This window comes from Hirundo rustica, chromosome Z, assembly GCF_015227805.2.
Source record: "Hirundo rustica isolate bHirRus1 chromosome Z, bHirRus1.pri.v3, whole genome shotgun sequence".
In the NCBI taxonomy this organism is placed as follows: Eukaryota; Metazoa; Chordata; class Aves; order Passeriformes; family Hirundinidae; genus Hirundo; species Hirundo rustica.
Window position 1 is genome coordinate 52,564,216 of NC_053488.1, and position 15,186 is coordinate 52,579,401.

Below are 15,186 nucleotides of genomic sequence, written 5' to 3' on the forward strand. Positions count from 1 at the left end.
CTATCTATCTATCTATCTATCTATCTATCATCTATCCATCCTTCCATCCGTCCATCCATCCATCCATCCATCCATCCATCCATCCATCCATCCATCCATCCATCCATCCATCCATCCATCCATCCATCCTCCCATCCAATCATCTATTTATCTCTATGTATATAGATATATATTCTTCTTATATGGAGAAAACCTTGGAAAAGAAACACTTAAAGGCATAATACAAGTGGAAAAGGAAAACCAGAGTGGTTCCATTTTTAATTTCTTGTCCTTCTCCATGGTTTTAAGTCAGTCTGCCATTTTATGAATTCTTATTGTTTGGATTTGGCACTATCACATCACAAACTTATGAATGACTGTGTGTCCTTTCTTTTGTACTGTGAGAATCCTCGGACAGGAATTATTTTTTATTACTGTACCACATTTTGCCATCTTTGGATCAGAAGTCTGTGTTATTAGTGTTATTGCACTAATCAAGTAATAAGGAACAGACAAAAACTTATCATGTTCTCCCTGACAAACCCAGTTACTGTCTTACTAACAGGTTGCCCATAAACTGTGGTTTAAGAAATATTTCTCCATGCTCATTGGGCAGATTGCGTATCTTTTTACTAAACCACTCTTTGAGGATATACCATCCAGATTGCCTCTACCCTGAAGGAATATAAATTAAGAATTGCTACTATTGCGCATATTTCCATGTGGCTTGAAGTACTAGCACAATATATAATACATTCACCCACAGTCAGCACATCACCCTGAAAAAGAGAAAGCGCTAGAAAATTATTATATTGGCTGACAATTCAGAACCTCATCCTTCAGCAGATGAGAAGGCAATTGTTGGCCTGTGGCTAATTTCCAGAAGGAAATGACCTGCTGCTGATTTATTGGCAAATATAGGATTCAGTAATTAAAAAACATGGGATAAATTTTTCAAAATGCAAAGCTATTCAGTTTCTAGTGCTTTATAGTAATAGGTTTAAAGGTAGTTTGAAGATGTTCGGTTGAAAGACAATAAGTTCCTCTGACAGCATTTGTAGAGCCCCAAGAACTTTTGAATAACTTTCTTCTCTAGTTTAATATTAATGTCAAGATAGCAGCAGTGCAGAAATCAAATAGAAAAACAAACAAATTACAGAAATAAACAGATGAAGTAAGTATATATTTTATTATACTCATCATGGATTTAAAGCTTGAGATGTAAATTTTCCTTTGGTTTAATTATTTATAGTTGTTTTAAATATATAGAAAGGCTGTTGATTTAAATGGGCTCATTCCATTCAAAGGAAAACTTTTTACAAAATACAAAATGTCTTTCTCTGAAAGCCATCCTAAAGGAAAACTAGAAGTCAGTCTAAAAGCAAAACCCACTCTGAAAAACAAAAGTTCAAAGTACACATGCAAAGAAAAACATCCCGTAATACTGTTCTATTTTAAAACTTTAAAAATATTTTATAAATTTCCATTTTGTATCAAAGTTTTAATATAAACTATAAGCCACTGAATAAAAATTGAGTTTAGATAATTGACAGTACTAAACCTTCACAGACATTATTTCTGTTGAAATTACCTTTAAATGGTTTTGTTAAAGACTACAGTCTCTTAAAAGAACTTCACCTAGTCTATTATATAAACAGGTAAACACGTCACTTAGCCTTCATATTAGTTATAGAGTAAACCAAAACGGATTTTGAGCAGGCCTATTAGGGTCCAAAAAGTTCTTATTTTTTTCAATCAAAAGCCTCTGTTTTGAGACAATACTGCCAAAGACATTGCTGTATTTATAATTTAGCAACAATACTAAATGTGAAGTTCACTCCAGTTTTATTGGCAGTTCCTACTATTACATGATAGAAACCACTCAATCAGTGTTTGGCTGAGAACAAGTTTACTCTTAAAAATCAGAGACAACCTTGGTTTACCTTAAAAATACCATGCATGGTAATTAGTTGTGTAATATAATAAAGAAGTAGTCAGCTTTCTGAGTTCTACTTATATCTTGAATTGTCTTCCAAGGTAAATTGTGAATGATTCCAGGGTTATTTCTTGAAATAACCCAAGTCAAAGAAATAACATACTTCTTAAAACACAGTCTTAAATAATCTTTTTCCATTTCTGATATTGCAGTAATAATGACATTTATTTTGATGTAATATATTGAAGTAGTGCAGAAACTGAGGTGTGGTGCCAATAATAAAAAGCAGCTTCATTTTATAGTGGCAGAAATGAAACTGTTTAGACTCTTCTTCTTGGAGCATATTATTTTGAACATATGCTATTTTTTGACATTGTGGAAAAATGCAAATTCAGAAGGTTCTAATTTGGCCAGAAATATGAACTCAAACATGATCATGCTACCAGCTTCTCAGATGCCAAATAGAAGAAAACACAGAAGTTTTTGTTTCTTGTGAAAAATGACGAACAAAGAGAACTTTTGATGTTTATTTTTCTGCACCCCGAAGAAAGATGACTGTCCAAAATAGTGCCATTGTGGAACGATGCAACTAAGACAGAGGATTCAGCCTTATAGTGACCTTTCCATCTTCCTTCAGCCCTGTTCTGCTTTGAAGAGATCTAGAAAACACTTCTTTAATGATGCTTAAAGCTTTTATTGTCCAATAAAGAACAAAGACTATTCCTGTAATTAAATGTTTATGATGCATTCTTAGCACTGTCCCTCATATATATGCCCCTCAAATCAATTGCTTACTCCAAAGTTACATTGCTTGAGAGCTTAATGCAAATCCTTAATTTTTGATTAAGGATAATCTAACCATTGTCTTCCTATACTTACGTATGTTTTTAATATATTTCCAAAACCCACCCATATTTAGAAAGAATATACATTTTCAGCTAGTATAGTGACATACAGATTTTATTAAGTGCACGGATTATTATGAGAAATGCACATGCAGATGAATTTTAATTTTAGTATGCTCCTGTTTTAAAAGAAAACACTGCTTTCTTTACTAATTGCTTCTCAGCAGCTATTTAAAGGAACGGGAGGCCAGTAACGAGGTGATGATATTTCTAAATAAACCAGGAGAGGGAGCCCCCTAATAGGGCGATCAATTCCTATGCCAGTTCCTGATGCTCAAGCTTAAAAGTAAAAGTAAGATGAAGTGCGAACGCTGCAGGATGATTTTTTCTTTAGCTCTGTTTCACAGGTTAACAGGAGACAATGAACAAAAATATAATTTTCTGCTCCGCTTTTTTTTTTTTTTTTTTTTTTTTAAGAACAAAGGAGACTGGTAGTGAAGTTTCCACAGTCTGCCTTCCATATTCCAAATTTAATACAAAGCAACTCCTCAAAGCTTTAGTATGTGTTTGTGTTTAAAGTGCCTTTCTGGTACAGTGCTGCACAGCTCTAATTGTACTATGAATGCATCACACAAACATCTGTGACTCATATATGTGTGAAAATAAAAGAGGAGTGGAGGTCCCTAATTCAGGCTGAGAATAGACAAGGGAGAACAAACCCGAACCATTATATCCAAAATTCCTTTATAAGTAATTTTGACAGACAATATTGGAATTACCATTTTTATCAGCCTTGATTTATAGTGCACAAAATGGATCTTCCAACTATTTTTCCATACAATTCTCTCTGAGAGCAGTTACCCCAGCAAAACACCCTGCTTTACCACTCAGTTGTTTTCTGTGAATGCATGTGTTTACTTCTCAGACTGCAAAAGTGATTTTTTCATTGTCTTTTGTAATCCGTATTTGTCATAATGCAACATTGCTGATATTGCTAACAAATCACTGAGTTTAGTGAGCAGAGAACTACTCTGACAACATTGTTTTGATAACACAGGGCTCAGCAAATACAGTTCCCGTTAGTTCTAAGGGAGCACAACAAAATGGCTTATCTTTTTCTCCATCTGGGTATTTTGATAATCCTTTACCTGTTGTGTATCAAAGCAGTTAAACAAATACATATAACACAGCTTAAGTTAATTACTGATTATTTAAGTAAATGCTAACAGACTTTGCTGACTAGCAGTGGTCTTAGAGCAGGGGTTTGAAATACAACTTACACAGAGTGCATTGAAGTATGGTGAGCAACTCACTACTGAAATCTTTATTCAAGCTTGATAAAATGAAACCCCAATTCCACTCAAGTCAATGGCAAATCTTCCCAGGATGCAAAAAGGATCAGAGTTTCTGACACTGACTCCACTAGGAGTTTTTCTTGAACAAGGCAAAGCAAGGTACCCAGAAGATTTTATGAAAAGGCTAATTTGAAGGAAACCAGACATTAGTTTCTGTGGAATTTGTTGAGGTGAAAGATTTTTGATGCTGCTGGAAAACAAGCCTCTTTCTACTAATAAGAGAAGCACAAATATCAGTGAACTCTCCACAACCCAGCCGAGGGAATGAAAAAAATGTTAATCAATTTTTACTATGCCCGCTCCAAAAGGGAGCTATTTTAGAAATCAGCTTTTGAAGTAAGTCACTTGGAAAAATAAATATAAATTCTCTTCTCTTTACCTGCACTGGTGCCTGCACCGGTTGTGAGGTCCCCACCCATCAGGCCACCTAGGGGGTTGAAATGAAATGTTGTAAATGAGCACAATAAATTACAACACGCAAACATTCAAAGTATTTTCTCTACCTTCAATCAGCCTGCTGTAGTACCCACCACTTCTTTCCTCTGACTTCAACAGGCAGTTGAATCAGACCCCTAATTATAAAATCATGATGTTTAATGTTACCTGTATGAGACACTTGTCTTTCAAAGACAAACAAAATATGGAATACCCATAATTTCCTTATTTTAGTTTCATGCTTCCACAGCATATAAAAATTATGTTTGAAAGTTATGTATAGTAGCCCTTCATTTGAAAACTATCTTTAGTTGAATGCTAGTCAGAAAAGCAAAGGATTTGGAGGAAGAGTCTGGAGAAGAATGTAACTCAGAAAAAAAAAAAAAAAAAAAAAAAAAAAAAAAAATATATATATATATACACACACACACACACACACACACATAGTTTTTAATTTCCTCTGCCTTTCACAGACACTCACATTAAGGTTTTTTAAAACATCTCTTTGCACTTGGAGACCTCAAATGATTCTTTGAACCTGGTATACTTAAGGATCTTGATGCTGCTGGAGCCAGACGGATTGAAACAACCTAATCCCTATCTATCCTATTCAGAGATGAGCTCTCATCATCACCAGAACAAAGCACAAACCCTTGCTATGTAAAGCACTGAAGTACAGAGCTCAACTAACATTAACCCATCAAGGAACTTGTGAATGAATCAATAAAAATAAATTCTGCGTTTAGCCTGTAAACTGATTATTTAAGTAATGAGTGTTCTAATTTGCTGGTTTTCAATTTGTTTGCATTGGCTACATTTTCTCTCCTACTTACGGTACAGTGAGTACTTCCACGAGCTAAGTAGGTAAGCTGCCTTTTCAAGAAAGAGCACTGCCCTTCTGTCCTTTATTGACTTCACTGATTTCCTTCAATCTTAGACAACAATCAGGTAATGGTCTTGTTTCTTATTCTTTTTTTTTTTTCTCCTTTTGTCTCTTTTGATTTTTCAACACAGCAATTTTAGACAAACTCTTATGACTATTAAAAATGGAGTTCTTGTTTCCTGGGGCACAGTTTAAAGTGACCCATGGCATTCAAGGAGCTGATTGTAGAGCATTTGAAGGGATGGGATTGAACAGAGCCTACCTGTGTTACCTGCACTTGGAGGCCGATGCGTCACACCAGGAGACATGCTATTCCTTTGCAAAGAAGGATGAGCCAGTGGTAAAAGGTTGGGATTTCCCAGTGAGCTAACTGGGTTACTGTACACCAAACTGTTGTGGTTGGACACTGGGATAGAAACTGGCATCTCAAAGTTAGGTGGTGGAACAGCCTGTACAGCAAAAAAGGAAAACAAATATGAGAATAGTACAAAAGTGAAACAGACTTCAAGTACAGTTACTCGATATTTAGTTCAGATATTTTGTACTTGGTGGTTAAAATATTTGTGCTTGCCGCTTTCCCCTAAGACTCAAGAGAAGAGTTTCAAAAGAATTACCAAGGCTTTTAAACATGATTTTTCAAATCATGATTCTATCTTCCTTTAATGCAGCTTGCACACTTACTTTGTAAGAACTGGAAAGATTTTTTTCTTTTTTTTTTCTTGTTTGAAACAAACCTCTGCCTAATGCAGCATAATTTTCTATTTTCATTCTGTGAAGTCATAATTGTTCACCTGTCATACATTAATCTAGTGTTGTAGATTACTGCAAGATCAAGATTACATGACAATGGTGACTTCATCACATGGAAAAATATTGGAAGAGACAGAATACAAAAGGGAAGGCTTTAATTTCAGCTTGTATTACTGTAGCAACCAGAATTATTCCAAGTCACATAAAAGTCACCAACTTAGTAAATAATTTTTTTCTATCTCAGCTTGGAAGGGCTTAAAAAAAGTAAAGTTCTCCTCAGGGACAACTAAAAAATACAAGAAATTTAGATAGACTAGTCTTTGTGGGTTTTTTTTTTTTTGGGGGTGGGGGGCAGAGGTGGTATTTAGTGATGCCTTTTCAATATCCTGTTTTCATACCTAAAGGCAAGATCTTCTCTTGAGCCACTTCCCTTTTCAAAAAAACCCTAAAACCCCAAGTAGTGCACCACACCAACAGAGGTTGTGAGGAGGTGCACTATGCTTTTAGGAAGCTCAGTTCAGGTTTCCTTGGTTGGTTGTGAGTTCGTTAGTTGGGGTTTCTCGGGTAGCAGTTGCTTGAATTTCTATAAAAGTTATGACTACATTAGAAATTAATATTCAATTTATTTGTTATTCAATTTATCTGTTTTTAAAATTATTAATTTCTTGCTTTTTTGATCAGAAAAACCTTTTCAGAATTACCCAACAGTATTTTAAGTGTTCAATACATGAATACAGACCTAGTACCCCTCAATTTGCAATTTAGAAATCTTATAAGCTTCAAGAACTTAAACGCACCAAAAAAAGTCTTTAAGGTAGCTTGGTAACATGTTCTGAGGGAGGAAATCAAAAGTTTTAATTTTATTTTTGGCAGCCGATAGTACTGGTATATCTTCAAGGACCTAGGACAAATACATGGAGAGCTAGACATATCAACTGCTTTGTCAGGCAACCGAGGCACCCTGACCTTGTGCCACCAATGTCAATGGCTGGAGCTGTTGGCTATGCCCTGTGTATTACAGCCCTGTCCATGAAATTACAGTTATCTTTTGAGGTTGGGGTTTTTTTTTTTCCTTTCTTGGTCCTTGCTAGGGACAGAGAAAACTTTACTCTAAATATAGAGGAATTATTTGCCTAACCACTGAGACACAGAGCAGGATTTTCAGGGTATGATGTTAAGGATATTTTACACAAAAGCTTCTGAATTATTTTGAAGTGTTAATTTAGCTCTGATACCCTCTTTGTGGCTTTCTTTTGGTGAGAGACGGCCATAGCAACAATAGTTGAGTAGATGGACCTGCTGGCATTGCTCCCCAGCCTAAAGAGCACATGGGAATTTGCCTCCTTTTGCTGAGAAGCTGAAGCACACTCCAAGGGCTGTATTCTTCATACAGACGATTGATTTAAGTCAAGGTAGGAAAGGAAGGTGAGGTGTTTTGGGAATCCACATGTTATACATCTAATCTACAGATATAAGAATCTACATGTAATCTGCACCCTTATGACTGAGGTCTAGGCTCCTTGGGAATGGGGTTACATAGCATAATCTGAAACATTTTATCAGCTTGAAGGCATGTTTTGAAGCAAGTCATTCTTTTTACTGGCACAGAAGGACCCAAAATGTTCCTAAATCCCATATTAATCAGAAGCACACAATTGTTTGTGGAGCTCAAAGTCTGCTGCCACTAATTCCTACCTTTGCAAAAGTTTTTTTCACAGGAGAATAGCTCTCCGTGTTTCAACCCCAATTACAGCCTGATGTGAAACATAAATAAGGCAGTATGGAGATTCTAGCTATTGCAACACCCAGGGCTGTGATGGAGCTCTCTCCAACTGGTGGCTTTGAGCCCATGCTCCTGCCTACTTGAGCGCCAGTCCATGTTACATTGGCTGTCACCCACAGGAGAGCACTTTGCATATGGTTTACTTCACCCTGTGTCACAAGACCTATGAAGTCTGCCCTCTGAGTCTGGGTAGAGACTATTATTACCTCCATTTTCTTAATATCTTTTCCTAACCTAAATTTCTATTATCTAAACTAAAACACCAGTACAAATGCAAAACTGAAGGTTTTGCCAGAATTCTAAAAACTTGTTCGCTTTAACCACTATGCTCCTCCTGCAATGTTCAAACCAAACTGTTCAAGTTTCTTCTTTTTCTACATTTGTACAGCATGAAAGAGCTCCAATCTTGGTTGCTCTTTGGGTTGCCAGTCTTCCTAGTCATGTGAAACTGTTACTTAACTTTCATTTTACCATTTAAAAACATATTTTTAAAGTACTTCGATTATTTGTCTAATTTCTGTACTAACAGTCTAGTTTTCATCATTTTGCTTACTATCTGGATTTACTTACATCTGTTTACAGAGCACTTCATAGGCACTTGTATCAGGAAAAAGTCAGTTTATGCTCTGCTTTTCAGCACAATATGCTATATCTGAAATACAGTAGTTTTTATTTCTTCTTCTCCACAGTCAGAAGTTAGAGAGAGATGTTTGACTGGAGGAACATCAGTATTAAACCCATCTCTAGCTACAGTTTTCTCTGTTGTCTAACTTTATTAAAGTGCTATGCATTCCTCACCAAGAACTGCAACGTCATGCAGATTCCCTAGTCGTTCCTGGTGGTAAGCCATGGTTCATATAGATTCCATTTCAGCCTTATGGATGTTAAAGTTTCTGATGCACTTGTGTAATATCTATATCAGTAAGAACTAGGGAGGAACTGAGGCCATCTGAGGACATAGAGCAGTTCATGTCCATATCATTAAGCTTTCTCAGCCTCAGAAAAATCATGACTACATATAGACTGACAATTGGGAATTGTTCCTGGCCTGGACTAACAATCATACAAAATTAGGAAATTGTCTGGGAGAATGTTATTTGGCACCAAAAGGTGTCAAAAGCCTGCTGGGGACCATTCAAATAATTCACCTCAGAGATAAGCACACTTTATGCTGCTTCAGTGTGTTTTTTGCTTTTTTGCTAATTCTAATATAGAGAAAAGCTGTCATGCGTATAAGGTTTGCCACATTTTGGCTTTTTTCCCCCCCTTCCTTTGTTTTTTCTCCTTTGGACACTGCTGCTGAAGAGGGCAGATGGCTCACCAGAGATGACACTGCCAGTGTACAGCACACGGTGTTAGATCCTCACTCACAAGCTGTGGTACATGATGCCAAACAAAGTGTTGGATACTCAACCCCCTTGGAACTTAATGGACAAAACATTCTGTGTTAAATATTGGGTTTATCCCTCCAATGTTCAAGCAGGCTTCATTCATTTAGAGACAGAGATATTCACAGCTTCCTTCTAGTGGGCTATTTCTGTCTCCTCTGCTTTCATTGCTCTTACGAAATATACAAATAAATGTCTACTTATTGTCAGATGGTTTAGAACAATATGAATACTTATCCCCAGAAAATTATCTAAGGAAACATTATTTTGCTCCTAACAGGCTTAGCTGTTAGGAGCAAAAGCCAATGCTGCTTTTATTTGGCAGCAATTTTTTTATGCTACAATTGTTTTATATATTCTATAAGTAGTGATATCTCTATATCTTGAGTTCGTGACTTTACAATTAATTTTGCTTTCTTCTCTCTAGTTTTCTTGGCTACCTTTGATGATCACAAGTAAATGAATATATCTTCCTTGACTTAATTTTTCTGATTTGTCCAGCTAAGGATATTACTGTATACAATATATAACATTTATATATAAACTAGATAGTTACACATTTCCATTATGCAGCAGTTGTGATCTCTATCTTGCTCATTATATATTCTCTTTGCTTATGCCAAGAGAAGGAGCTTCTGTTACATTAGTAGAGAATATCTGCTGTTTTCTCCTATTGTGGTGAGCAGCTTGATGGAGGACACAGAGACTGAGCTCTGCATGTGATACATTCAGGGAATGGCTATTCTGTCTTACATGAAAAAATGCTAACATTTTGATGTTCTGTATCTCTGGAGTGTCTCTGAAGTAACCGCACAAAAAGATTAATACACTGTACCTAATAACATCCTGAAAGATAGAAAGTTATATCCTAAATCACCAATTAATTGCTGAAGTAGGACTATATTTGAAGTCAAAAAGTTATATTTAATGAAAGCAACCAGAGGGAAATTCCATTAATTTTGGAAAAATAAAACTCCTATACCATGCTCAGATTACCTGGTTTCCAAATCTTATACATTTCCTGAGTTTACAGAAAAGACAATTTCCCCAAGTGCTTATGGAGGTAGAGACAGAACTCACTACTACAGGAATGAAGTGTTGTGTGGTGTTTTTTTCTTTTTTTTTAAATTTCTTAATATTTCAGATGATTATAACATGACCTGTTTACTTATGAAAGAAAAGAAACAGGTAGCATGAGATAAACAGAGTTTCTGAAGGATCATCCCAAATACATTTTAAGGCAGAAAAGTAGCTTGGTGAAAATTCTGTCAGATTGATTTGAAAAAGCTAAAAGTCATCCTTGAAAGAGAAACAGCATGAAAGAATTAAAATTGGTGAGATTTTGATGTGAAAAGGGGTTAAGCATTCTGGCTTATAAAAGCCTCCCTAAATGCTGCAGTCATCATTTGTCAAACTGAGTTGCATCCTGAGAAACCAAATTCATGGTGACAGCCCTAGAGCTTTTCTGTTCTGAGAAAATTCCAAAAGAAGCAAATAAAATGGGAGTAAAAAAATCCGGATACATTTGTATTCCTCCCTGATACTCTACATACACATTGAGCACCCTTAGCTAGTCTTTTAAAATATTACTTTAATGAATTTGGTGCCTTTCTGGTCTCTGGGAAAGTATTATTTAGTCTCCTTATATTTTTCCAAGATATTTTTGCCCTGATATAGGCACTTCTTCAAATTTTAATTACCTAGAGTGAAAAATCCTTCTGCTGAGAATTAAAGGAAAGAACACTTAGAGTGCTTAAGACAGAATCTGAGCTTCCTTAAGAAGTACCCCCACCTTAAGTGTCAAATTTTGTCTGTGTTTGTATGACTAACACTACAGAAGACAGCACACATTCTGGGTATCCAGACAAGGTTTTTGATAGATAACCATACAACCTTCATATAGGAATAAGAAATGAGTACATACAAATCATCTCTTGACTTTTAGAAACAGGCAGTCACCTATGCAAACTCCAATGCTTCTTTAAATCTGAGGAAATATTGGGTTTCCTACTTTGTTTTCCACGGACACTTGGAAAACCAACCAAATATAACCTCCAAACCTCCATGTTCTTTTTGTTGTCTTTATAAATGTCAAACATAAGTACGACAAAGTATTCATCCTTTGTATGTCCTGTGCAAACCAAATAGCACATGCAGAGTTATTTCTCTCAGGTATCTGGCAAGGCATATGACTGTTAGAAATTTTGGCTTGGTTAAAACAAAATTTAGCTCATGTTAAAGCATTAAAGTAATGCTAATGAGGTCAAAGCAAATTCTCTGATAAAGCTGTAAAATCACCCCAACACACAAACATGTTTGAATCCTGCCATTAGGCTCTCATGCAGTCTGTTTCTCTGCAGTGAGTAAGTAGCTGTAACCCTTCAGTGCTGCAACTGAGTTTAGCAGAAACAGCGGAAAATTGAAGTTAAACACACTATACATGATAATTTCTACATAGAAAGGAATTTCAGTTCTACATCACTTTTTCTCTATCACCACAGAAAGTATTCTGTGGATTTGTTAGCCTGTCCACAAAGAAAGATTTCCACTGTTATTTTTTAAGTATAATTTGGGCAAGTAGTGTGGTAAAACACTTCTGTAAACCAAGTGAATATAGTTCATACATGTATATTTCACTTCCTTCTGTTCCACCTAAATAGGCTTTGTCTGTGTGTCAGAGACTTGAAAGAAAAATATGCTGTGTGAAATTTTCTGACCACAGCATTTAGTTATATATTTGGCTATAAAATTCTCTTTCTAACTGAATTTATTTCCTTAAGAAGCCAGAACTGAAAGGGTTATGGTTTGTTACTGCAGCAGTTATCAGCAGACAGCCATCTAACCTTTGGTACTTACAGGTATTTTATGACTCTTGATCATATTATCAAATTCTTCATTAATTTTTTTGTATTTTTCTTCAGTGCGTGGGGTGAGAGCATAAGAGGAGTCAGGATCAGGGCTTTCACAACCTTTGTTTTCTTTCTTGTGCAATGCCTGCCAGGTTCAGAGAAATATCAGAAAGTAAAAAAAAAATGAAAAGGAGCTCAGAGTACTTACACATAATCTTTGCCTGCTGATCATTAGATCAATATCTTCATTAAGCTTTCTGTACTTGTCCTCAGACTCAGGGCTGTGACCTACTGAATCGTCTGCATCAGGGTCTGGACTGTCACAGCCATTAAGTCCTTTCTTTCTCAATGTCTGAAATACATAATTTGTAAAGTTCAATCCTTGACACGGGCTGCAAGAAAGACTCAGTAGTGTTAAAGAAACACAAACTGCTCTTCATAGAAAAGTTTTATATTATGCTTTAAGAAAAAAAGGTGACTAATGATCCACCATACTAATGCTGTAGGTTTTCACTTATGAGTGCCAAGTGAGGACTGTATAAGACCTCCTTCTGAAGCTGGAACCAATCAATAAAAAATGAATCTGGCAAATAACAAAGTGCCTCTGCTAGTATTTCCCCTGCCTCACGATTCACATATCCCACAGCATTAGGGCTTAAGCTAAACACAGAATGCAATTTATTTTAACATAAATCAAACTTAACATATTTACGTGTACTGTTTACAGAGGAATACACTGACGTTTTTCTTTTAAGGTAAGGGAGATGCAGGAGGAGCAAAAGGAAAAAGAATTAAAGAATTGAACCTGCAACAAATTTAGGAATCCATTTCTTCAGAGAGGAAGAATAATTACCCAAATTGAATTCAAGGAATTACTTTAGCAATGTTGTTCCTAAGCCTATGCTTTTGATAGGACAGGAGGGAGGACTGAGTTGATAACATGGCTATGAAATAACAAATAAGAGCTTCTAGACATAGTGTTTACATTTTATTGACTACACTTACAATACTACAAGTGCACAGGCTGAAGCTTAATGCACAGGAAAAAGCACTTCCAAAACAGATGCTTAGTGAAAAGTCAAAATGAAAGAAATTCAGGTTCAGCTACTGAAATACTCACAACCATGATTATCATCACTAAGCAGAGTTGAAAAACCTTAAAAACAGAATGAAATCAATAGCTTGCAATTCAGAACAGTTGACTGACTTCAAAAAGGTTTTGACTGATCTACTGTAACAGAACAGCAAAGAACAGCCATAGGCTATATTAAGGCAAAAAAAAAAAAAAAAAAGAGAGAGAAAAAAGTGTGGACTACTCAAATACAAGCAGTAGTACATAAATCAAATATATTCACAATTTCTCATATTTAAAAACTCAAAAACTCTTCAAAATCCACTTGGCTGTCTGCAAACTTTTTAAGTCAGCTTGCAGTCCATTCTATGTTGAAACCTGGCTAAGCAATCTCAATTACAATGAAAATATCACATATATAGTATGTTACTAGGCAGCTTATTCATGCTGTCTGTCAGTGTGGGATGCTCTGGTTTCTCTTTCCCTTCTCAGAATGGTTGTGCATCAGCTTTTTGTTCCTTCGGGAACAGTACATTTAATAATTATTTTCTTTATGGGGAAGTTCAGCTTACTACTATTACTACCCTTAAGTATTATAATGCTCCTTGTTCTCATACTATTAAAAAACTCTTGAAACTTCTATTTTCATCAACTAAACAAAGTGATGGTGGTCAGCCCTATGAGATCTGAGCCTTCAAATCTCACATTGTTGACCTCTGAAATAGATTTAGGCATTTGTGAAAGACTGGCTCAATGTAGATATTTTCAAACTTCATAACTATAGAGACTTCAAGTCAATTCCATGAGCTACTTCTGAAACACCAGAAAAAATATAATCCACTGGAATAAAAACTCGAGATGCTAAAACAACCTGAATGATTCCTTACACCTTTTTCACTCCCTCTTCTTGCTCTTTTATCTTTCAGATGTTTCAGTTAGCATTAGTTATAACCATACATGATATCTACTGCTATCTACTTATCTACATGATATCTACTGTAGCTTGAAGCAAGCCAATTAGAAAGAGGGTTTTACAATCAACTGCTGTCTAATAGATTTAATAGACACAAGATATAGCAAAAGCAAAATGTCTCATTGCAACTAACAATCTCTTCATATAAGGACAAAACTGTTGTCCTCTGAATACATAAAATATCTGTTTCAAGATTAGATTAGGCTGTCCAGACATGAAACCAAGATCAGAACACTTGGGACCAATTCCTGAGCTCATGTGATTCACTGATGGAGTCCTGCTGAATTCCTGTGGAGTCTCTGATGGGGATGTGAGATGAACAAAATGGCTTCCTCAACTTCAGGCTTTGAGATGACAGACAAAAAGAAATATGAAAAGAGAAGAACAGGAGGAATGCTTTGTAGCCTCTTTGAATCTTTTCCCCTCCTATCATTCACAAATCCTTGTCTGCTGCATTCACAAGACTGTGTCTGTGTGAAGCAGATGCATCTTGCCCTCAGCACACTCACAAATGCTCTGAAGTTCTGCAAATGGTTACTTAGCACCCAGGTAAAACAGTCACTACTGTGGTTTATAGAGGTTTAGGAAAGCACTGCATCTTTCAGATGCTCAGAAGAGCAATGTGAGCCAACACGTCTTGCAACAGTCTCTAAACAGACTGGGTTCCCTCTCATCATGGAGGGAATTTTACTAGATATTTATTTTTACGTTGCTTTCATACATTTAGAAAACAGGTTGCTTGCACCAGGCAAAGAAAAGGCAATCTCTATTTCCACCAGAAAAGCCAAGGACCAATAAATTGTGTCAATATTCTACCCAAAATTAACTTTAGCCCTAAAGAGAGGAGGCAAACCTTTCCCTTGCAAAAAATCATCAGTCTAGTGTTTTTGGCTGGTACCTTGGTTGATGCTGCAAATCAAGCTCAGTAATACAGACTA

At 36.0% G+C, this 15,186-nt stretch overlaps 1 protein-coding gene across 10 annotated transcripts in view; it reads right to left on the reverse strand.

Moving 5' to 3' along the window:
- MEF2C (myocyte enhancer factor 2C) overlaps positions 1-15,186 on the reverse strand; it is a 140,190-nt gene that overhangs the window by 23,283 nt on the left and 101,721 nt on the right. For 4 of the 10 annotated variants that reach the window (XM_040089316.1, XM_040089313.1, XM_040089312.1 and 1 more), the window contains 3 exons: positions 12,412-12,555; positions 5,696-5,882; positions 4,495-4,542 (listed from right to left, as the gene is read on the reverse strand). In XM_040089316.1, coding sequence (XP_039945250.1) covers positions 4,495-4,542; positions 5,696-5,882; positions 12,412-12,555 — 379 coding nt within the window. Of the gene's footprint in view, positions 1-4,494; positions 4,543-5,695; positions 5,883-12,210; positions 12,349-12,411; positions 12,556-15,186 lie in introns of all 10 variants that reach the window. The other 6 variants (XM_040089315.1, XM_040089311.1, XM_040089310.1 and 3 more) reach the window with 3 other exon arrangements.